At 31.8% G+C, this 26,200-nt stretch overlaps 1 protein-coding gene across 1 annotated transcript in view; it reads right to left on the minus strand.

Moving 5' to 3' along the window:
* LOC132727739 (complement C5-like) overlaps nt 1-26,200 on the minus strand; it is a 60,282-nt gene that overhangs the window by 20,115 nt on the left and 13,967 nt on the right. Inside the window, exons 12-31 of the mRNA XM_060713308.1 lie at nt 24,211-24,303; nt 23,333-23,416; nt 22,662-22,859; nt 21,351-21,500; nt 20,668-20,742; nt 20,104-20,209; nt 19,236-19,359; nt 17,991-18,058; nt 16,929-17,095; nt 11,644-11,865; nt 11,035-11,131; nt 10,258-10,353; nt 9,491-9,679; nt 9,163-9,241; nt 8,531-8,696; nt 8,149-8,226; nt 6,564-6,738; nt 3,921-4,093; nt 3,015-3,170; nt 1,133-1,320 (exon numbers count right to left, since the gene is read on the minus strand). Of these exons, the coding sequence (XP_060569291.1) occupies nt 1,133-1,320; nt 3,015-3,170; nt 3,921-4,093; nt 6,564-6,738; nt 8,149-8,226; nt 8,531-8,696; nt 9,163-9,241; nt 9,491-9,679; nt 10,258-10,353; nt 11,035-11,131; nt 11,644-11,865; nt 16,929-17,095; nt 17,991-18,058; nt 19,236-19,359; nt 20,104-20,209; nt 20,668-20,742; nt 21,351-21,500; nt 22,662-22,859; nt 23,333-23,416; nt 24,211-24,303 (2,684 nt within the window). The remainder of the gene's footprint in view (nt 1-1,132; nt 1,321-3,014; nt 3,171-3,920; nt 4,094-6,563; nt 6,739-8,148; nt 8,227-8,530; nt 8,697-9,162; nt 9,242-9,490; nt 9,680-10,257; nt 10,354-11,034; nt 11,132-11,643; nt 11,866-16,928; nt 17,096-17,990; nt 18,059-19,235; nt 19,360-20,103; nt 20,210-20,667; nt 20,743-21,350; nt 21,501-22,661; nt 22,860-23,332; nt 23,417-24,210; nt 24,304-26,200) is intronic.

Here is a 26,200-nt window from a genome sequence, read left to right on the forward strand (position 1 = left end):
TTTAATATAAGAACTAACTTTTTTAGAATATAGAGGTAAAGTAGCTTCAGCATAAGAATTTTAATAAAAGAAAATGTTATAGATTTACCAAAACAACATAAATATAATGTAGCTATTTCGAATCCTATAAGTATAATTAATATTGATTAAACAGGATGCAGTCCTATTTATATAGCAATGCAGGTTGAAAAGCAGTATCCGAAATGGCAAAATGACTTCAGGAATGTAAATTAAAAAGAACTCTTTATATAATATTGTTTACAAATATACAAATGACCCAAAATTAACACGATTTTAGATTAGACCAAACCATATAATTCTTGCATCAAAATATTTGCTTAAGAAAATCAATAATTATAATAAATGACAATAATTGTTCACTTGCCATAATGAAAAAAACAAGGATTCATTTTTAATGACTGTGATGTAACACGTCATATTTGGAAAACTACATGTTATATAATAACAGATGCAGCTATAAAATTAAAACTTTGAGTCAGTTGGATATATATTGTGGTAATACACATCTTAATAAAGTTATAAATAAAATAATAGTACATGCTAAATATTACATTAATAACTGTAGATTAAAACAATTAAGTCCTAAAAGAACCTTTAAACAATAAGTTTATGCTAGTAATAAAATGATAAAGACATGTCCAAAAAGTTATTCAATCATAATGAACTTGAACAATCATGTGAAAATTCATAAATTTAGTTACCCCTTGTAACTATAACGTCCTTAAGAAATTCATTCTCCATCTAAAATTTAATCATTTCATTTTAAATATCTGGAAAAAAGTGATAAGTGTGTAGGGTTGTTACCACATGTATACAACTTAATCAAAATCATTACTTTTAAATGGGAAAAAAAGAAATGGGTAACTTATGGTAACAAAAACATAAAAAATATATTAATCGGAGTTGGATAAATATATCGGAGTTGGATTGGAGAAACAAAAAATGTTAACTTTGTGTTCTGATTAAGTTCCTTTCCAGAGCAAGATAAATTGTACTTTATACAAATATATTACGAAACAGGTTCAACTAATTAAACAAAAAAAGAGAACAAAAAAAAACAACAACAACAAAAACAACAAAAAACAACGTACAGGTTTATGTTATTTAATACCTTTCTTTTGCCAAATTGATATCAATCGGTATATCTTCGACGTCTTGAACATCAATATCAGTGATGGTAAAGGGACACAATTCTTCTTCAGTGGCTGGCCTGTTATAACGGAGATCAATTGACATTACTGCACTTCCGCTACCCTTGACTACAACCGAAAGAGTGTTGTTTCCAGTTTCAACAGGTATCTGTATATGAAACATAAGATTCTAATAAACCTTTTATGCAACTATTAAATATGTTTAATTAACTTTATTTGTCTTATATTTAGTAAATATATACATTAATTTATTTAATTTTTATATTCAAAGTAAAAAAAAGGAACTTTAAACTATAGAATACGTTTTAGGACACTCGGGTCCCATTTTTGTTTCTTATCTCAAGGATATGTACACACATACTCCTTTTATGTAAAATCAAGTTTTATATTTAAAAAGTTACATAAAATAATCATAGGTTTCATGATAACTTTGAATTAATTCCTTGTCAAAAAGTGTCCGATCATGCATTTAGTCAAGACGCACAAGTTTTTCAGGGTAAGACTTCAACTTGTTCATAAAAATGTTACGTCTGTATACATACTGTCAAAGATAAGATATGGCTTTGACCTCCAGCAGATTTTATTTATCTTCCAAAAGTTATTAACATAATGTTAATATTCCAAGCTACAAATAAAAGGGATGCTGCATTCCTGCCAAAATAATTATTTATTTATCTATTTCGTACAACTGATCCCCAAATCAATAGGAGTCACCAGCTGAACTCTGGTAATGTTTTTCCTATATTCAATAAATTTATACTTATTTCTTCTCTAGAGATTGTTTGGACAATGGTTTTACAAAGAAAACGTCACTGTGATCATGGTATTTGACCAAAAATATGTGTTGAAGGGTCACATATTGGCGACGGCAATGTCCATTGCCAATTACACAAACCGTGCTCCGCGTTATTCTGTCGGAACATATTTTCAGTAAGTAAGTTAAGACGTAAGTATGGACGGACCAACCAACCAATCAATCAATCAATCAATCAGATTATTCACCCATTCTTTTAAATAGAAGCGGCATAATGTAACATACAATTTATAACTATCTTTTTTATTTATGAGGTCCTTTTAAATGAATTCAATAAATCTTCTTTTAACAACTGGTACAACGATATCTTTTGCATTTTCATTCCTTACCGGTTTTAGGTACATTGTACAGTCAATGGTGATATAAATAACATTGAATTACTATTGGTTTTGAATACAAAACAAAAGTATTCAGCTTATCTGAAAGGAATGCAGCTAATTGCTTGTCTGAAAGAAATACCCGTTTTGCAATAACTACCGTAACTTTATCAAAATTCAATGTACTGGTAACTGTTAATGCCATATTTTCTTTGACAGAAATAGACAGAGTGTCATTATCATGATTTACAATTTTTACATCTAAAAGTGTTATTGTTTCTTCAGAATAATAATATTTTAATTATTTTTAAGTACCATTAAAATTATTGAGTCTATCGATGAAATGTAACAAATCCTCGTCAGAATGATTCCAGATAAAACAAATTTCGCCTTAAAAGTGCAATCAGTAACATGTTGTTGCTTTTTCTTTGTTTTTGTCGGACTTATATTTCTTTAAGAAACAATTAACATCAAATATGTTAAAGTCATTTTAAAGTTTTCAAATATTGTATGTGGTAATTGAGATTATAACATTGATTATTATTTCAGGCTCAATAAGGCATTTGGGAAGGACCACCGACCTTCCTTAGTTCGACTAACACTTAATTCTCGACGAAATTGGAACTTATGGTGAAAAAGGGCAAGTGTTTTGAAATAAGTGACATAAAACACTCGGCCATGTACTATGACAATTATAAGTATATAACTTACATTTGGGACAATGAATTGAACAACGCCTTGTTTTTTGTCTATGTATACCTCTCTTCCAACCCAATTGTCTGCTAATAAGGTTATTCTGAGGTCAATTACAGGCGAAAAGGTAGCTATTTTGTATTTAGACAAGGCTTGCAAGCCTACCACTGTATCCTAGACAGTCGACAAAAACGTTCAATAATGTATGTGCAAATAATTTGTAAAAAAATGATTTAAAGTGAATTGGTCTATATTGGATGGTATGTAATGCAATAAGTAATTATATTGTGTAATTATGTATTTAGTTTTAAATAATTTCAATATAGCAACAAACACCGACAAAATTGTAAAGTGATGTTGGCAAGAGTAAGGTACATGATCCAATATCACATATAATAATAAAGCAGTTAATAAAATGGTCTATAATATTAATATTCCTAATATTAATGCTCATACTAACTCACTTAGAATTATTATTGTTAGAATATACAAATGATACATTTATCTTGTTTTGTATCAAATTATAACACACTTATTATAAATAAAATATGTCCATTGTAGACCTATCCACTTTAACTATATTAAAAGAATTGTACTCTAATAATAGTAATACTTATAAAATAACCATTTTTTCTTTGTCTTTTTCTTTTTTAATAATCATAATTGTAATCATTATCATGCCGACAATTATTATAATCATGATATTGGTATTAATAATATAATTTATGATAATGATCTAGGTAAAAACAATTATAATTATATTCTATTGACTGGTGCAAAATAGTCGTATCCTTTTCTAAAGAGCCTAATAGACCTTCAGTTTTTAACATTTTCTATGATTATGATAACTGAGTGATAATGATAAGTATCAGTTTACTTATTATTCAGTATGCTGGCTTAAGAAAATGTCAGCATCAAAGTTACCTGTGTTGCTCTGAATGAACCTGTGCCATCTCTTTGAGAGGTCAGCCAACTTACAACCGACGAACTTGTTTCCATATCCCCGGAATGCAACATTGCAAGAAGGGCGTATGAAGTTGTTTCTACAGAATGGGCGTTTGCCGGTTTACCTCCCGAGTTTCCCCAGAATGTACCTTCTACAAATACCATATTTGACATGGTCATTAAACGATAATTTATCAATGTTCCATGTATCATTATTAAGAGCTCAGATGTATTATGGGGACGACGGGTGCGATAAGATAATCTCAATTTTAAATTAAATGAATTATGCAACAAAAATGTTTTATTGGGTTTTACGTCACACCTACAGTACACAAGTAAATATGCACCACATGTTTGCTGTATGTTTGGTACCCCATATGTTTTTCAAATGTAAAACATATGTGTTTCATGTGTTTTGAAAAACATGTGTTTAAGAACATGTGTTTTTCATATGTAAGATTAACATATGTAAACAGGACCATATGAAAAACATGTGTCAACAAACATATGTTAAACTCATGATTATCATATTTTTTTTTCATATGAATAAGTTTTCATATGTTAAATATATGTGAACGTTCATGTGTTTTTCATATGATAAATCTATGTATAATATATTCTGCAAGCTTTACACTTTTTACAGTCTCTATAAGATTCTAAATGATTGTACATAAATTCTTAAAAGATTCTTGGTTCATGCATTTAAAGGAACTTATGGTAAGGGGGGAGAATAGTCTGCCATTCATTTTTATTCATGATTTTTTCCTTTTGTAAATGTTATTTTTTATTTAGTGAAATTTGAAGTGAAGTGAAGTGACCCGTACGGAGTGACCATCATATCATAATTATATGCTGAAATTAAGATTTATCAATTTTGTAAGTTCCAAAAACACATTATTTATAAAAAATAATATTACATTTTAAAAATAATAATACTGTATTTTACATTTCATGTTAATAAAGGGAGGTAATAAAAAGTTTATTTTCTATAAAGTCCTAGTCAAATTTGTCAATAAGAAATGAGTGCATATATTTTAATAATTACATATTATATGTACAAATATTTGCAGTACATATTTTACATTTTCTTCAATGTTTGAAAATTGCTATACAAGCATAACTATATACATATATATAGTTTCACTTACGCGTGCAGTTGAACACAATTATATGCGTCGTGGTGAAAATTAATAATGAGCTTGACTGATTGATAAGATTATGCACCTCGGACTGGTACCTGACACATACTTTCTGTATGCATGACCGACATGTATGAACTTTATTTCCGGTTTTAACAAGCGAATTGGTATCCATATGAAAAACATATGAAAAACATGGGTGTGCACCATATGTAAAACATATTGGGTATTTTTCTTTGAGAAACCATATGTTTCTACCATATGTAAAACATGTGCGTCACATACGTTTAACATGTGGTGCATATTTACCTGTGTACACAGTATAGGTCATATGGCGACGTTCGAGGAAGACCTCAGGTGCCCTTCTGCGCAGTATGTGTGGCACAAACGGACACCTCAGTAGAACTAACCATGGTCCGTAAGCTAGCTGGATAGCTTCATCAAATAACAAAATGCAAAGTCTATGTCGGAATTCGAGCCCTAGGCTGTGAGTAACAAGTGGTTTGAGGAAAACGACATTAACCTTTGCGGTTAGTAAGTATATTCTTGCACAACTAAAAATTGATTGGAAAAATACGAAACTCATTTTGTATGGCTTTACTTTAAAATTTCTGTGGATTTTCTGTATTATAGTGGTCGTGGTATTCACATCTTTAAAGAGATATAACTTTCAATTTCATTAATGTATACAAAAACATTAACTGTCCTAGAACACTGTCCTGTTGAACTCCACAAGTTACACAACAACATGTATTTACTAATATAGTCAACAACACATTGAGTTCTATCAGTGAGAAATGTTTTAATAAAAAAAGAAGAGTACTTCTGATGCAATATGATTGTAGCATACTAATAAATCTTTAATGTGTTACCAAATCTTACGCATTTCAAAAATCATATTACAAAAAAATCTAATTCTCCCCTCCATCCAACCACTACAGTTTTTGGGCTCTTGATTCAAAAATTTAAATCTATATTAAACAGATGACAATAAGTTATTCATATCATGTAATTAATAATGCTGCTCCTTACTTATATCATGTGATTTACAAGTTATTTGAAGTGAACGAAATGATTTAAATCTAAATCAAGCAGCTGTCAACGAGTAATTCATAAGATGTAAATTAGTAATTCTGCTCGTTACTTTTTTCATGCGGTTTACAATTGGTTTAAAGTAAACGACCAAAAGAATAATTGATTTTTTTACGAGTTAAGATTATCGAATTTTCTTATTTACCTCTACCAGCTTTTTGTATAAGGCTTAAACTTGGCTACATTATAATTCAATTTTCACAGATTCAGTTAACAAAAGTTTTAGTGGAGTGACAACAGATGCTCTCAGCTTTTTTAAAGCTCGTGTTTGAAGTTTTTCTGAACCACAGGCTTTGTTAACACTTTAATTCTCAAGTAGCTTAATTATGTATAAATAAATATGAATTGTAATATTCTGACTAAAGAAAGAAAAAAAGAAAATATAACGTACCACTATTAATTTTCTTTATGTCTTTTAAGTATTTCACAAATGTATTTGTCTTTGTACTGTCAGACAATAATAAAGCATAAGTGGTTATGGCCAAAAGAAAAGGATTGTTCTTTAATTTGCGTTCCGATAGACCCTCAAGGTATTGTACTGACCTGTCGACGATTGTACTTATAATCTAGAAAAAAGAAAACGTCATTTAAATGTCATTTCGATTACTCTATTTACTATTATATTTCATATCTTTTCCTTTTTTTAAATTGTATTCTAGGAGACAAATCAACGACATTTAGAAAAAACGCTCAATAAGACAAATTTAGAGCAAGTCGTAAAAGATGTTGCTTGAAATCCTAAAAGACAAAATATAAAATGTAGCAGGGTCGGTTTGAATAAGATTTGCATGGACGGAAATGGTATTTGTATGATACAGGTCAAGTCCCTAGGACCGCTGTAATCTGAAATCAACATTTCAACATGGAAATGTTGTAATGTTGAATTAAGAATCATGTGTTCATACGGCATTTTTTTATAAGCGAAGTATCGTCTCTAAGCAAAAGAAAGCGTGCGCCCTAAATGCACAAATACTGGCGGAATTGAATAAAACATAATTCTGAAAGGGCATCAAAGATTTTGAAGCCTGCATATAACAGATAAATTGTCTAAAAATAAATCGAAAAACAGGCAAAATATTATAGGGATTATTCATATAGGAAAATTCGAAACACCTTTCCAGAGAAAGAAGAGAGTAGGAAAAAATCACTTCATCATGGTTATGTCGTGCAGAACGATCTTCAAGGATCAAAAATGTATTTTGTTAATGTATCGGGTGCCTATTGCGGCCCCTATATGGCGCAATAACACTGATGTGAAAAAAGAATTCCTCAGCTAAATAAAGCCCAAAGGGGCATTATTGAAAATGTTGGATGCTCCGTTGAGTCTGGTCATATATATATACATGATCTTAGGGTAAATGAATCGATAATCGAACGCATGAACGTTACGCGCAGGGTTAGTCACGTGCCAGGTAAGCCAGGTTTACCTAGCTGAATTTTTTCATTGACCTAGTTTTTAAAGGAACTGAAAGATAGACCACTGGAAACAAAACTCTCAATAGTTAAGATTAGAAATAGAAACGGAATCCCTAAAAACGCAATAAAAAAAACAACAGACATGAAAATGTTGCATGCTCAGTTTGAATTTGCCTATTCATAAAAGGTAATTGAAAGTGCAAGTAACTGTGCACGCCCCCTAGCACCGGGTTAAGGAGAATTTAACATTTTATAAAGGAAATCGTGAAATATTGAATCATCCGCATATGTCTTAAAACGGCTGGTATCACGGAAACCTTAATGTGACAAAATTTGTGCAATTCCATGAAAAGCGGCGTACGGTCCCCAATTTCTAACAATATATATGTCTCAAATGAGAGAGCAATTAAATAAAATTGAATTTTGAAAGGCGAGTTGCAGTTTAAATAGGTAGTAAAGGCTGAAACGAATACAAGTATGTGGATTCTTTAATGTAATATATTATTTCCTATTGATGCTTTATGAAAAGAATGATAATTTATTACAAAAATATAACTTACACCAGAAGCAGTGTCACATTCATGCAACGTGATCAGTACAAAGGCTGTTAAGGACGATTCTCCATCGCCTATTTGTCCCTGTTTGAAAGAAATATCTATTTCATGTTAATGTAAAAGAAACTTTAATGGACGATGAAAGTCGAAATTTGACACATGAGTCCAGTTATAAATCGATATAATGTTCTTATATATTATAAAATATGCAAAGTTAAAGGTTTTAGGCAATTGTTTTTTATATTTGTGAGAATAAATAAAATAATATCGAGCAATTGATAAATACACCTTTAATATTTATATTGAGTTTGAAATAAGTTGTGATAAGTCTTATTACTTCGCTATAATTATAGACTAGGTAAAGAAAAATGTGAACGTTCGATCTTACCATCATTTCTCTTGGTTTTTCAGGCATATTATCAGTCACTGATCCATCAGCATTCACATGTTTATTCAGCCAATCAATACTAGGCTTTAAATCTTTCTCTATATCCACAGCATCATCTACAACCTTGTCAGCTTGACAAAACACTTTCGCAACAAATGCCGTGAGCCTTTGAAATAATTGAAGATCCTATCATTCTTTATTTAGGACTAGACACACGCTTGAAATCGGATTAGATGGCCACTTGAGATATTCTTCATAACGACATAACACATATGACATGTGTGATGACATAAGGGATTATTTAAGAAAAAGGGAGCAACGTATATCGCAAGAAGCCCCATACAGTATTTCGGCACTATGATGTACAAACATATATTAATATTGATATGAATACCCCAAATACCCCTTACTAAGCGCGCCTTAAAACAGTTCTAAACGATTGCATTCATTAATATTAATTTACAGCAGGAATAGCAAAAGAGATTTTATAATGCCAATAGTTGACTTATTGCACAAATACATGGGCATATAATTAAAGAAATATCGCCCATTCTTCGATAATAAAGACATTTTTCATTTTTAAGAATTTAGTTAAATAAGTATAATTCATATATAACAAAGAATACTGTTACCAAGTGCTAGGTTGTCTGATTCCTTTAAACACATATGACCCGTCAGCACGTCTGTATTGCGAAACCTGTCTTTTTACACCTATTAAAAATGTCCATCATAAATTCATATGTGAAATGACAAACTATTTAAGAAGTATGAATAAATGCTATTTACTTTGAGAAACTAACAATCCCATAATAATTGTTACCTTCTTTCTAGAAACCAATAACACTAATAATTTTTTTGTTAACTATAAAACTTATTAACGTTAAGGACATTCTTTTGCTGTGTTTACAGTCTGTTTAAAATTTAATCCCAATTTTATACAAATCAACAGAAAATGAAAACCATCTCTTATCCGTTGATATCCAATTCTTTCTATATCAGCTGTCATTTGTTTTGTTTCCTTCAAATATGTCAGGGCGTAAACATTTGTAGCTAGCCGTATAATTGTCTGTTCTCCGAAACCAATATGGTGTTGAAACAAAGAATCGACGCCTTTAATTATCGTATCGACAACATTTGACATCACACTGCCTGTAATTATTTATACAGATATCATATTACAAACACGTTTTCATCAATATTGGTATTTGTACAGTTATAATCGCGTGTTTAAAATATAAGTGTTGATGAATTTCGTTTGAGAACGTAAAGACTTGCTCCTTTATTCTGAAGTCCTAAATATTAAAGCAGGACAAAAACAAACGTATTTAGCGGAATCAACGTAAACATTAAAACAATAAATTTCGGTCTATATATTAAGTTTTCATGGTTTTATCCAAATCTTTACAAACATTTATTTAATCTGTATATAATGTTGCGTTCATAACGCTTTTATCAATAATCATAAATAAGTCAACTACAGCATATGACGTCAATTGACAAAAATGTTGCCGATCGTTTTCCTTCGTTGTTTTTATATATCAATTCGATATATAAATCGGTTATAGTTATAAAAGACAATCGCTGGCCATTACAAACTAGTAGACAGCTTTGTTTTCATTTTATTTTAAAGATAACTTCGGATTATGCTGTTATAGAAGTAAGAAATCTACAGATGAAATTTTATGCGTATTAAGACGAACATTTCTCGTCAACCTTTTAGTGCTTACTTTGGATATATGCCGTAGCCGCTCCTGTTTGTGAAATACTATTACTCGGAAGCGTTAGATCTATTTCATACAGTCGTAAGTCCTTACTTGCTTGATCTGAAATTATAAGACAAAATGACGATTTTTGCAGCTCTACACACAGATTCTACATAACCCCCTATACTGCATTTTTACTTACTATCAACATGAAAATCACTCGGTCATGGATGCATATTGTACTTAAAGGAGGTGTTAGTAGATAAATAATTATGTAACAAAACGTTTCTTATTTATTTTATTGTTTTTTTTTAATGAGATACCATTTAATCGATTGCTATAGGGCGTAGGAGATGATCTATTATAATCAACCATTAGCCATAATTAATCATGATTAATTGCCTAACTTTTATGAAACTATTGTTATTATCTTACTACTTCTACTAAAGGGTTTCAGAGTAAAATATTTTACGGTTTACTTGACCTACCAATGAGACATTTGTTATAAACCTGTATTGAAACCTATTTCTTTTCATTTTTCCATTCTGCATTGTTTTCCGCTTTAAGTAACCTACAGTCACTATGATTGACGTTGCCAATAAACAGGTCCTATTAAATTTGGTTTCTCCCAATGCTTTATTGTACAAATATACTATATTTACTTATTATCATAATCAAAGTTAAAATAGGAATACCGAAGATTCTTTTATTGAAGTTGTTTATAAGAGGCAATGAAATTTGCACAGAATCTCTGATGACAACCCCTGACGATACATTAGAAGTACCGCTGTACATACTTACAGTCATAAAGTACACGCCTATCGTTCTTACAATCGTCTTTCTGTCTCATTGGATTCAAACACACAACAATTGTCACTTTTTCTTCTATGCCCTCATTCTGGTGATACATAACAGAACAAACTTTATCAGATTTAACCCTTTAAATCCGACTATAAAGAAATGAATTTAAGTTATGTTTCTTAAGTTTAATTATTAAACACCACTTTATAATATCATTGTAAACATTGTGAAATGTTCATAACACTATAAACGATCAAATTAAATACAATGTGATGCCTTTTTGCCCTTTTATTAGATTCTTGATAATTAGAGCATGTCGATTACGTAGGCATTATTTTTAGCAATAATCACATCCATTAAAACAAGATCGTGATACTAGAAGAACACTTTAGATTGACCTTGTTAAAAAAGGCGCAGCTTTAAAATTATCATATTTCAAATTCATCTGAATTGCATAATTTGTACGTATTTATCCTATGTTTTGAACAGTACTCGCGATAAACCTAGTTCTAAAAATATCGATCATGACAATAAAAGTCATCAGATGTCGCGTTTTCTGTATGTACATGACCTATAGTGTTTCATTATTAATACAGATAGACCACTTACTACAACATAAAGTTTCTTTTCAACAACATCCACAGAGGGAATTCCTATATCCGTAGTAATGGCGGAAATTTTCACCGGATACAAGCCGTTCCTTAGAGGTATGATTGGAAAAGTTACTGTTTTTGCGCTATTTGGTTTAAGCTCAATTTTGATTGGAGTTGATGGTTTCCCTGGGTCGCCGTTAGAACACAAATGTGGAACTCCGTGCAGGTAAACATTTGCCTAAAGTAAGACAAAACTTTTATTAAAAAGTTGCTGGCTATTTTTAAAAAAAGATGTTAATGATATTTACCATAATATCGAAGGTTCCAAGGTAAAAGGTTATAACTGCCATTTTTGTCGAAAATTACTTTTCATGTGTTTTTTCTACAATGTACTTATTGCCCTTTATGTCTGACGAAAAAATTATGGAAATATTCAATCCTTATAAGGACAAAACATTAAAAAGTATTTTGAAATAACTTATTTTCTACACATTATGTAGGGGTAAAAGGTACTAAGTGTATCTATGACCTGTTGTTCCACATGCTGTTGAAGAATCTGTATTGGAAAAGAGTTTTAACTGATTTTATCACCTTTTTCCTTTGACAGAATACTGCATTCATACATTTCACGGGCACTATCTGACAGGGAAGAGATTGCTGATCAAGCTTGTGCAACAGTTTGCAACAGTAACAATTACTGCAACATCAAAAATCTTTTTAGAGGAACAAGGCTATTACTGCACTTATAACCTTTTACCACAATTTATTTTGAACTGTTATTGCTAAAAAGGCCGTAAGTGCAGTTTATACCTTTTAACCTCCCAACCTTGTTGTTTTGACAGGATCTAAGTACATTTTGTACCTTTTACTTCTGTAAAATGATATTATTTTGATCTTAAAACTTAAAAACAAACTATAATTACAATGCTTTATCAGCATCAAGCAAGGTAAATTTGACGATTGCAATTGCAACTATAAACAAGATTTTTGTATTTTATACCTTTAATATGTATTTACAACTTGAATGATTCCAGTGAAGTGGCTTTGTTCAACAAAAGAACTATATGATTGATTTAGAGTTGCAGTGAACTTCAGGTCTACAATCAGCCCGTTGCCTTGCTTTCTTTTAATATAAACCAATCCGGTGCCCTTAAATATTACACGGTTGTCATAAAATAAGGGCACTATCTGACAGGGAAGAGATTGCTGATCAAGCTTGTGAAACACAGAAAACTTCAGAACCCTCAGATAATAAAACAGAAACGAAATGGGTCTCCACTGAAGGTAACGCCTCACAAATTATGATAAGCAAGATCAACAAGGAAAGGCGGCGTTTAATGAACGCAAGCCCCCACACGACCCAGCAACAAGAACCAACGGCAAGGAGACCAGGCGGACCCCAAACAAAAACAGGACAGGGCAAAGACAGAGCATGGACAGGTTAAGCATTAAATGATAAATAATTTGTAACTGATTAGGAATTCAAAGAAAAATAATAATATGCCCACAAAGGGGAAGGGGACAGGAGACCGGGGGAAGGGTGGTGGGTAATCAAAGAAATAAAAATAGAGGCAATGGGGAAGATACTTACCGTAGAGGAGAAAACAACAAGGGACAAAAGCAAAAGTGTCACCAAAACAGTATGAAACAACATAGACATACATCTGAGGAACACAGTGGGGCGCCGCCTTGGAACGGTCATCAGCATAATAATGACTGCTGGGGAGTTTAAACCGGTTAATGGTGCACCAAACCTCGCTCTTAGCCCCACCATGTTCCTATAAACGAGACAGTGTAAATAAAATGAATCCCCGCCAAGTGAAATTCTAACAGTTGTCAGGGTTACAAAAGGTTAAATAAGTAAAACACTAAATTTATCATGTAGACATATATAAAAGTAAACCCAATGACCATAAGAAAAGTACTCAATGTCCTAAAGGAATACAGAGCAACAAGAAAATCACCTACAAGGGCCTGACGAAGCAAGGCAGAAGACGAACATTAAGACAATTCAGTCCCAAAGGGCTTTACGAACTATCCATCATAGTCTCCCACTTGGTCCGTCAGATGCAATCAAAAGAGGAAAGCGTAGTGTCCAACTGTAAAAGGGTTGAACACTAAACATGCAGTATGTCTTAAAATGGAAGGGTCATAACCTCTTTTAATAAAACGTTTAATGATTTTAGTAAAAATAGCAGAAAAATTACCATGACCCAAAATCTTACGAAGTTTGTAAATCACATCGCCATAAAAACCAGGCTGGCTAATCCCTTGCCGCAGAAGAGTTTTTAAATCACTATTGAATTTAGAAATTAAATCAAAGTTACGATTGTAAAATTTAGTAAAATATTTCCGTAATTTATGATAGCGGTAGCCATGTTTTAGAAGCTTGCTGGTAATAAAAATATTCCGCTCGTTGAAATCCTTAACGTTGCTACAAGCTCTAGCGAATCTAATTAACTGAGAAACATAAACCCCGTAAGATGTTGCATGGGGTACGTCTCCATCTAAATGTGGATAATTAACTATACAAAAGTCAAAGTCATCTCTTTTATCATAGATTTTCGTGTGAATAGAATTGTTGTTGATAGTAATATGAAGATCCAAAAATGATGTAATAAAATTTCAAGAGTTCGTTTTATTAAGTTGTAGTTCATAACGTTCGTTTTATTAAGTTGTAGTTTTACTAAGTTGTAGTTGACATAGCGTAAGGTTCTTCAAAGTAAGGACATGATTAATAAATTTGCAACAGTAACAATAACTTCAACATCAAAATTCTTTTTAGAGGAACAAGGCTATTACTGCACTTATAACCTTATACCACAATTTATTTGGAACTTTAATTGCTAAAAAGGCCGTATGTGCAGTTTATACCTTTTACCTCCCAACCTTGTTGTTTTGACAGGATCTAAGTACATTTTGTACCTTTTACTTCTGTAAAATGATATTATTTTGATCTTAAAACTTTAAAACAAACTATAATTACAATGCTTTATCAGCATCAAGAAAGGTAAATTTGACGATTGCAATTGCAATTTTAAACAAGATTTTTGAATTTTATACCTTTAATATCAACAAAAAAACTATATGATTGATTTAGAGTTGCAGTGAACTTCAGGCCTACAATCAGCCCGTTGCCTTGCTTTCTTTTAATATAAACCAATCCGGTGCCCTTTAATATTACACGGTTGTCATAAAATACGTCCTACAAATTCATTTCTGCACAAAAGTTTTTACTAAAACCACTTTATCAATACGGATATTGTTATACAATGATCATGAAATACCTGAAAATCAAAGATAATAATGACGTTTTGGCAATTTTATGCTAACGTTTACTACTACTTCATTGACATGTGAATTTTGTTTTCGATTCCAACTGATAAAAGACCATTATCAAACCGTATAAAGTTGTGTATGAATTCCTTACATTTTGCAATGTTCCGTGCAAGTAGAATATGCAAACACTTACAGATGTAAATAAGTTTATTTTATATATTTTCTTACTTATAAATATCCATTTTATATCTTAGTCAATCCGGTACCATAAATCCAAATCAGTTTAGGACCTAGGAAATATTTTAAATCAGCCCGAAACGATTTCACACCGTGTATAGGGTGACAAGGACAATGACCCTCGAATGCAAAGAAAAGATGGTTTTAAGTTATTATTATAGATAATTGACTTGACTGATTTTTTAGAGGCGCTAAAATGTGCATCGAATCTCTTTCAAGTATCCCTTACAACCGCACATGAACTACACGCATATCATTCTAACAATCTTCCATCTGATTTATTGGACCTAAACACACAACAATTGTCACATTTTCTTCTTCTTTAGCCACATTCAGTTAATAGAAATGAATGGTTGATATATAATGTTCTAATCTGTTTTTTTATTATTATCTATATATAGATCTGCCTGTAGAATTATGAGATGTTAATCATGGCTCGTGGAATCGAAAGAAAATGTAGAATCATATGTTCGGCATATGAAAATACTGTCTAATATCGTTGTAATATTTACATAATGTACTTTATATCAACAAGAAAATGAAAACAATTTGAGGATGTTTGTTACCAACACACATTATTCCAACAAAGTTATAATTATACGAACTTAAACAGTAAACAGTCAATATTTATCCACTAAAACCAAGCTGAAATATCTCATGAAAGCCATTATGATAGTAAATATTAATTATGAAGCCTAATTGTAAAATTATTAATTTCATTTGGCATATTCTATACGGATTTACCGTAATATATCATGTTCATAATTGTCATTAAAAACTCGTTTTAGTAAAATTCACATTTGTCATTGAATTCATCAAACATCGCAATATCATTTAAATGTTATTGAAAGTTTTCTTTTAAATATTTTTTTAAACCACTTACTTCAACGTAAAGTTTCTTTTCAATGACATCCCCTTCCGGGATACCGTCGAACACAATGGCGGACACTTTCACCGGATATAGACCGCTTTTCAAAGGTATCAACGGAAAAAATTACAATTTTCTCGCTTTTTTGCGGGAGCTCAATTTTGACTCTAGGTGGTGGATTCCCTGAGTCGCTGTTTGAACATAGATTGTACCCTCTTTGCAAATAAATACTGACCTAAATGGAGACACGACTTACAGGAAACATTTTCTTACTCATGACATTAATGAAAGGGATCTAAACGTGACATAAATGACCCTTACTTCGCGCTTTAAAAAATAAATTGAGATGTATTTAATCAATCATTTTTTATAGACATTGCACTTTAATGATAATGTTCAGTCAATACTCCTATTAGTATCGAAATGTAAAAGCAACAACAAAACACAAGTGACATCATAAATGATGCTTTGCTAAAACATGGGACAATGCAAAAAAGTAATTAAGGCAAGTGAGACAATGCTTTTAGAATACATTTTTTTTTGAACGATTTCTACAATCTCTGATTTTACTTTTGTATGTGTATACACTTTAATGTTACTTTACAAATCAAATACATGAGTTCTGAGCTTTTTATATTTATAACCTGGGATATTGAACACAAGTAGAAATATGAATCATCTCAATACTCCACGTGAAACGCTCCCTCTCCTTCTTTGTTCCGGATAAGACATCATTATTCGGATAAAAAAAAATATTGCCAAATGATAACCTGCTAAATTTTGGTTGAACGATATTAATCAGATACTCAGACAGCTAATTGTAACATGTCTTCAAAACAATTTACAATAAACTCCAACTCGTACACATTTTAAACTGCTGATTGCTGCATTGTTGTTAAATATAATGTCATACTAACCACTTTATTATCACCAACCGGCACGTCGTAATTAAATATCGTTGCTTTTACATTGAATTGTTCAAAACGAGTCGCTTTGAACGGAAGATCCAGTTGAACGAAAAAATCTCTGAAAGACTTTAATTCGACTTCGTCAGCAATACACATACCGTCGTTTTCCGTAATACCTGTAATATTATACAATGTCGACAGTTATGACATATACTAGTAAAGCAAATGGTTGACAAAAACAGAATTTTTTCATGAGAGATAATGAAAAAGTGGACATCTCTCACGCCTTAGCATCGGCTTAATAGTTACAAACAAAATTGCAAACTCATACAATAACAAACATTCTATTTTCGGGGAGCGGTGGCTTAGTGTTAAGTGTTTCTCAGCCTAAAAGATCATTGGTTCGAGCCCTACTCCGGTTACGACCATGTCTTTCCATATGACACCAGTACTTGTTGCTTCAAGGAAACGGATTCGAGAGTGATTAATATATGTTGCAAGAACTTGTGTCCAATCGAGCTTAAATAAACACATGTATGTTTAAATCAAACAATTTATTACCAGACAATAACGACTATATGATGATTGTCATTAAGTTAGTGAACAATATGTTTACATGTAACACAATTCTTATGACACAATATTTGACAATACCCTGGCATAAAAAACAGATTTTCATGAAATATTATGTAACTTATACCATAATTTGATTTGGCACATAGTAGGCATTTAAGATGATATTTAACAGTTACTCCTTTGGCCAGATAATTGATTACATAACATATTGGCTATTATAGCAATGATTCTTCTGGCAGGGCATCATGCGGCTATATGTTGACATACCATCAATATTGTGACTTTATATCGGTATCTTAACCAGAATTCCATAGTTTTGATGTTTGGTACGATCGAATTACTTTACATTTCGTTAAAATGTACAATCCTATACATTATTTAGTTTCATACGAACATGAAATATGCAAAACCGTTATTTAATTGGGCTTTATAATGTCCTTGTGGTGCAAGTCTTTACAATTTACCAAGCCTATAATTTTTAAAAGTCATACGTACCAATAGCCTGTATTCTCCATTCTGTAATAGAGTCGGGGACAATGAGCTCGATTCGCATCCGACCATATCTTAAAACACACACATTAAAATTGATAACTAAAACACTTAACGTAAACTGTAAATGCGATTAAACTAGTTTGAAATAACAAAACAAAAAACAACAACACAGCTTTAAACTTAATGGTCTTAACAATACCGATAAGCGAAGTACTGAAGTGAGAGACATTAACGATGTCAAGTGGACCATGACGGCCATAATCGCTAATTTCGATCCATTGTTAGAAGAGTTCTTAATTCTTTACTGCAGAAGTAGGTTATTGGGCTATTTTTTGGGACGGCCATAACTTGACAAAAGGGCCATAGTGTGTATAACTATCGTAGAGTACACAAAAAAGAAAGAACATGAATGCCTTAGGAAAGCCCAGCACGACAAAATAGAAAATGATGCAGGGTCGGTTTAATCGAGCCTGTTCAAGTGACCGTCCACTCCCAGCACCATTAAGCAGAATTCAACATTTAATCATGGTTGTTGTGAAATCATTAGATGTGTTCTTGCGGCGGTCGTCATAAAATAAGACAACAAAACAACGCTTGTAATAGTTAAGCTGTATGACATGTAGAAATAACACATCTGGAGACATAGATCTAGTAAATATAGCTTCTTTAGAGGACCGGTAACATGCCAACTGTATAAACACTAGGCAGAAGAGTTTTTGTAAAGCATATATATTTTCCTCATTTTCCAATTGATCATTCAGTTAGGAAGCGGACTTGACATGATACCGTCAGTTACATGCTTTCTTTACAACGGAGCGTTAAATAAGTAATAGGATAGATAGATAATTTCATTGACGTAAACAGTTTTGTCAGTCATTTGCATATACATGTATATCACTATTGCATTATGTGATTTAACAATGACCACAATTTACATTGTCAACATATTGTTTGTGGAGGATGAATAAGATGTTGACATATAAATCAATTTCATACACATAATAAAAGTAAATGCCTTCCATAGAATTGGCATAGTTAACAAAGCTAAGACTTCCTCAGTACAAAAGCATTGTAAATAAATTTGGAAATATTTTTTATTGTAGCTTGATTTTCATTCTTACAGAGCTCTGTAAATTTTATAATAGTTGGTCTTCTATAAAATAGGCTTTAATATAGGAAAGTAAATTTTTTGCAGCAAATTCGGGTTATTGTACTTTATTGATTAAATTTAAGCGGTAAGTGACTCACTTATCTAGACTGAAGACATCAAACATCCAGGATTCTCGGTAATATGATCTAGTGTAAATGTGCATACGATGATTATCTAATCTTGCAATATCCTCCCGGTATTCATTTTTCTCATCTAATTGTCCTGTAAAGAGAACCATTATTCTATTAACATTTCATTTGCACATATCACAATTTTATCATGTGTAACGAATTTTACACATTTTATGCACCCGTGTACTTTAAACGTTTATAATGGGCCAAATAATTTTTGAAAATATTTTGTAACGAATACAATCCTGCACAGTTGATTTTAATTCATTACAGTATTATAGATGTATTGGAGGACAACCTTTCTCTCGTTGAGGAAACACAATTTACATTTACAAAGAAGATGAAGCGATATATTTTCTATAGATAACAAAATATTGCGGGTTTAATTTTTCATTCTTCTGTTGAATGTGCATTCAACCTTTAAACATAATTATAGTAATCGTCATATTCACAAACATTCCATTCTAATCAACGTGTACCATTAATAGAATTTGTTCCTGTTGTTGTGACTTATTTCGACAGCATTTGAAGTCATTCAGACAGTTTTAGAACAAGCATCTTTAATGATTCTGAAATAACACTGTATTATTTCTTCAATTATGTGTCAATTCACAGCACTGTACGCATAATAGAATTGAACGATTTGCCACCAAGACAATCCTTACGGGAGATCATTTGTTTCATAAATTACACAGACGTACGACACTAGCACCTTTAGACTTTATGTATTTATTTGCACTAACGCAATGCTTGGAAAGTTATATGAAACATATTGTGTATAATGTTATAAATTCTTAATAAGTTAAGCAAGCTAGTTTATCAAGCAAACACTTACCGTAGGCATCACGACGTTTCCTTGTACTTCTTTCGCAGCCGGCTGTGGTCCGTACTATATCATTTTCATCCAATAAAGAGTTAGTTACCACTGTAAGTCCGGTTTTCTGATATGAAATTTCATTTGATTGCAATTGTTCATCATATAGTACATAGAGATAAAGCAAGCACATGCTAAAATTTTCATGACATCAAGGTAATTACATGATTTGGCGTCAAGATAATGACATAAATAAGCTCATTTAAGAATATGACTAGTTTTAAGTTTTGTAAAAAAAACCTATATAATTACACTTTAAATGTAAATGACGAGAAAATAACGAACATGTCCTATTAGTATGAAAGTGATTTGTTTAATATTTTCATTCACGCTATTCGCTCTTGCTAATATGTTTTAGAAAATTCACTTCTAACTGAGAATGTGTTCACCACAAACATAAATCATCATATTAGCTATTTCACATGCTCTTCGTTGTCGATAATTGCCATTGAAGATAGTACATATTAGATTATCATTTCAGTATGGTGTACACTAGGATGTATAGAGGAAAACATATATTCTGACCTTGAACACATCAGCTCCTGATCTCCCTCCACCTTCTCCGCAGCCAAGGTCATGTGACTGGAGAATCTCAAACATCTGACAATATATCAATATCATAAGTTATCTTATATATTTCATTACATGAAATAAAAAACGTAAAGATTTGATTATAGGCACTTACAAAACAAGCATGCAAAATAAAACTAAGATATCCATGTATATTTCTTCTAGTTGCATTATTGCACCATAATTCGATTGGCAAAAACGTTCAAAACACAAATGAAACTGACTGATAAGTTGATTCATATAATCTCATTTTAAAATTGAGTGCATAGAGGTTTGCTTTAAAATTATCTTACATGAACTGAGATATCTGACAGAATATAGTTTCTTTTGGACAGGTAATGTTATTGTTAACAGCTCAGGCTAATGGCGTCTCATGAAAATGTATACATATAAGCAGAAGTAGGCACTTCACTTCTTTAAATTTTTAACCGATTAGTTTACGAACGTAAGATGGTGCTTCTCAGGTGCCCGCTCGTGTCTCAAATAACGAAGGGCAATTAAAGTCCCCTACACCAGATAATCTTGACTTTTGCATTAACAGTGTTGATTTAATTTGATACCTAAGAACATCCACCGTCTGAAATTTTGAAAATGCAGAATATTTAATTTTCATTTCATTTAACATTTTTATCACTTGCCTTGTTTTTCCTTAAAACATTCTTATCGTTCTGTAATAGGAGTGCCTTATCTATTATATTTAGACCCACGTGCATAAAAGGGGTTCCGGTAACAGTCAACATATCTTTGGTTGCCGGCCTTACCTCCCTCTTCATCGTCTGTAACCTCAGCTAAAATGTTGAAATTTAAGTTAATGTTCAAAAATCTCATTGCACAAGATTAACTGTATATAATTTGTTTGGTATCACCAGAGATGGAATGAAAAGTTACTGGTGATGTAAGAATCAACCTAACAGTAACATTTAAAAAGAAACTTGAAACTGACTTGATAAAGATAACAGCGATCAATTCCTGCATGTATCTACTTACCTTAGTATTATCTGTTACATAATTAGTTATAAACAATACTTGTCAGCATATATAATCACACACCTGTCTGCATAATTAGATAGTCACACATGAGAGTATATTTATATGACCGCACATGTCAGCATAATGACATAAGAAGATACCTGTCAGCAAAATTAGAAAATCTTACACATATCAGCATAAATAATCATACAGATGTCAGCATAATTAAAAAGATAATCATACAAATGTCACGGTTCAGAACTGTTCACTTAATAGGGGAGAAGATGTGTAAGCGGCCGGATAGCTCAGTCGGTAGAGCCGTGGAATGGTATTCCGAAAGTCCATGGTTCGAGGCCCGGTCAGGCTACACATTTTTTCTCACCTTGTGGCACACACATATGTCAGCATCATTAGATAGATAATCATATATACACATGCAAGCATAATCACATAATCAGATACATGTCAGCATAATTAGATGATTATACACCTGTCAACATATTTAGATAATCGTACAAATGTCAGCATAGTTAGATAGTCATACACCTGTCTGAATAATTAGATAATCATACACCTGATGCCATACTTAGATATAATCATACACATGTTAGCATTATTAGATAATCATACACATGTCAGCATAATTAGATAATCAAACACCTCTCAATATAATTAGATAATCATACACTGTCAACATTATTAGATAATCATATACCTGTCAGCATAATTAGCATTGTTATAATAATCATACACATGTAAGTATAATCAAATAAGCATGCAACATAAGAATGATTAAATAATCAAACACGTAACAAGATAAATTTACATCTCTTGAGCGTAATCATTTCAGTATACACATGTTTATATAATTATTATTTAAAGTAATTGATATTTTCGGTTCATTACTTTTTTCATTATTTTATTCACTTTTCCATTAATTCTATATTTAATATACCGTGTCTTGATTTCAATTTACTTACACCTTTACCGCGGCATCTCTTTTCAACCTCAAACTTAAAAGAATCAGCCACAATCTTGTTTGTAGTTTTATCAACATAGAAGACAAGAAGTCTGGCATCAGGTGAGACTAATTCTTGTAGATCCTTCGTTATCTCTACACTAGCTTGTTTTCCTGCATCTTTATATTTTGTATAAACTATTTTACCACGTAGAATAACCTGTAAAAGCAACGTCAATTCAATTTATACACATCATCATCATCATCATCATCATCATTTAAAAATCTACAACCATCATCATCATCATCATCATCAAAAACATCAACACCATCATCACCATAAAAATGATCATACATGTGCAACTATTATTTTACACATCACCAACATCACTTCAAACTCCAACATTGCCACCAACATCTTTATTGAACAAATCATCATCATCATCATCAATTATATAAGTACAATCAGCATCTACATAACTACAACCACACCACCACCATCATCATCATCAACATAACCTGCACCAACACCACCATCATCATCATCATCAAAACAATCATCATTACCACTATCATTTATCATCATTATCGTAGTTATTAAAATAACTAGACTAAGTTAGACTTTCAGAAAATAATTAAGTGATCAAGTCCTGATTTTTCATGATTTGTAGACTACGGTGGAATTTTACATACCATAAAAAGCATTCCTGTGGAAGAATATCCGTAATAATTCCATTGTATGTTTGTAAAAGCCCGCATCAACATAATGTTCCTCTCCTGGGTAAATAAAATAGTATTTGTAAAGTCATTCAAAATCTATAATGAAATGTGTTTTACATATGGACCCACTTATATAGCTGGTGAGTATCAATAACGTATTTTTACAATTTTTAAATTAGCGATTTAGGCAGTAAGCGTCCCATGTACAAGAAACGTAAGCAGATTTATAGGAAATACATACAACTTATGGACTGTAAATTTAACACATTTTACGGCGCATCAACAGAATTCAGGTCATATAACGCCAAAACAGGAAAGATGATTTTTGGCTAACCTTGGTTTTTACGATCAAAACCAGCTCACCTGCTTGAGCTGAGAGATGCAAACACACAAGTAATTCGAACCCATTTAGTCGCCTTTTACGATCACGCGTCTGAAATTCATATGCCTCAACCCTTAAAAGGCAACGCCTAGCTACAAGGGGAATAAATATGGGAAGAAGTATACTACCCATAAATTTACAAAAACAGAAGCATAATTGTCTAGTTAACGCAGAAAAAACGTCGCTGTCTTTAGTCATTGTAAATAACAAAATTAGTAACTTCAGGTCAAAACTTGTCGGTGGAGGAAGACCCTAAATTGCCGATCCATTTTTTTTTTAAAAAGCGGACACCTGATTTTTAGAACCACCAATTGTCTGTAGGCTAGCAGGATAACTTCCCCATGTGAAAGAGAATTTAAAGTATCTGCGGAAATTCACAGCGGTGAGAGGTTATTGGTTTAAAGTCAACGACTTAAAGCTCTTCGACACGGACGCCCTTAGTTGTAATCTAATATTTTAGAATACTCACTGTCTTCACAGGCTCAACTTGGATTAGATTTTTTCCAGCGTATGCAGCCACCTCAAATACGTCGCTTTCATATTGATTGTCAGATGTGGCTACCTATTTTAATTACGAAATATACTTTTAAGATAATGGCACATCAATGTCCCTGGATAAATATACAAAATGCGTGTCCTTCAATTTTGTCTGTTGGGAGAGGCTGTTTTAAATAACAAGAAACAGAGGTTCTGTATAGTGCTGATTATTTTACGTTTTGGAAATAAAACAAAAATAGTAGGTAGCGAAATTATGTGAAAGTTTGCTGCTTTCAGTCAGCACTTGTTAAACGAAACTGCAAACGTATGGAGGCTATTCGTTGACAAAAATCCAACATTTAAAACTTGACAATGCATACTTCGGTTCTTTTAAACATATTTAGTAAAAATCTAATTGTCGATCCTTGAGTAACATTTGTTACTGCATCAGTTTACACTCTCAGGTTGACAACACTACACTTTCCTTTTACATTCTAACGCAATTAACATTTTTAAATGATTTTGCAACTACCATATATGGCATTATCACGGAAATAGACGAACATTAATAGGCGGAGCAAATATGCACGCAAGCACAATATAAAGAGAGGTAACTCTTGCTGGTACAAAATATTTCAATAATAAATGCCACATACATCAACTGCATTACAGTTGACTTTGAATATCCTCTGATTTTGTTAAAACGTATTCTAGCATGGAATATTCAAGTAATGCAAAGTTGCTTAAGATATAATATTTCAATGTTTATACTAATAAAGAGCATGATAATATGCAAAAACTAAAGTTTGTAATTAACATAAGGAAATGTTTCCCCATATATAAGGACACAAACAACAATTGGCGTTGAGTTAGCTTTTCATCGACAGCGCCAGTGTTCGTGTGCCATCATACGTTATAACGGATTAAATTGTTTAAGTATTCGCAAACATGTTTTTTACATTCAGCAAACATTACTAGAATGCAATACATGGAAGTCACTTTTGACAACACGAATGAAGAGAACTGAACAGTAAGACTGTGTCATGGACTATATTGGGTTGTAGAAAAGAATAAATGTTTGATCAAGTGTATAACCACGGAACTATTCAAAGTTTACTATCGATAATTCCGTTGAAAAACCAAAAACTTGAATTTGTCCCATTTTAATGTTGAAATAAATATTCAGTGTACTCAAGCATCTCTGTTCAACTCAATTTGGAGGTATTTTGAGTCATAGGATGTGATTTAACCTTTAATTATTAAATATATGTAAGCTGACGTAGGTTACGGTCTTCTTTTATTCATTGTACTTCTAAAATCTGTGTATACATGCTGTCAATAGCTGTTACCTAGACTTGCTCTCTATCTGATCAAAAGCAGATAACTATATTTATTCACATGAAATACTACACAGAATATTTATTTGGGGTTGTAAGTGATGGCTTTCTTAGAGATAAAATAAGCAAGGTATACATAAACTGATAATTAAGATGCATACCTTTAGACACATTTAAATATTATTATCAAAAACAGGTAAAAATTGGAAAATATATCTATGCAAAATGGTAAAAATAAAAAGTTATGCACGAAAGGGTACATACAACTTTTGTTTTAATTTTTCTATTGTTAAAAGTTTTTTCTTGTCAAGTCAAACTCTAGAATTCATGTTAATAATGTAATGTAAATGCTACTATTAGGAAAGACAACAGCCTGAATTTGGTCAATATTAGACTTATTAGTATTTAGTCGTATCAAAATCTCTATCAGGTGTTGACTTGAAAAGTTGAAAGTGGTTAAGTAAGAGCTTAACTTTCAATGTTACTCATTCCTATGCAAATTGGAACCCCCCAGTAAAAATTATTTGTCGTTGAAAATAATCAATAATATTTACTACCTTGAAAAATGTTTAACCTCAGACTATGGTGGCTGATTAACGCTATGTCGTATTTTCGCTACTTTGCCTCAGGTTGCGAAAATGCGAA

The sequence above is a fragment of the Ruditapes philippinarum genome, unplaced genomic scaffold, assembly GCF_026571515.1.
Source record: "Ruditapes philippinarum isolate M1 unplaced genomic scaffold, ASM2657151v2 ctg2483_1_1_1_1, whole genome shotgun sequence".
Taxonomy (NCBI): domain Eukaryota; kingdom Metazoa; phylum Mollusca; class Bivalvia; order Venerida; family Veneridae; genus Ruditapes; species Ruditapes philippinarum.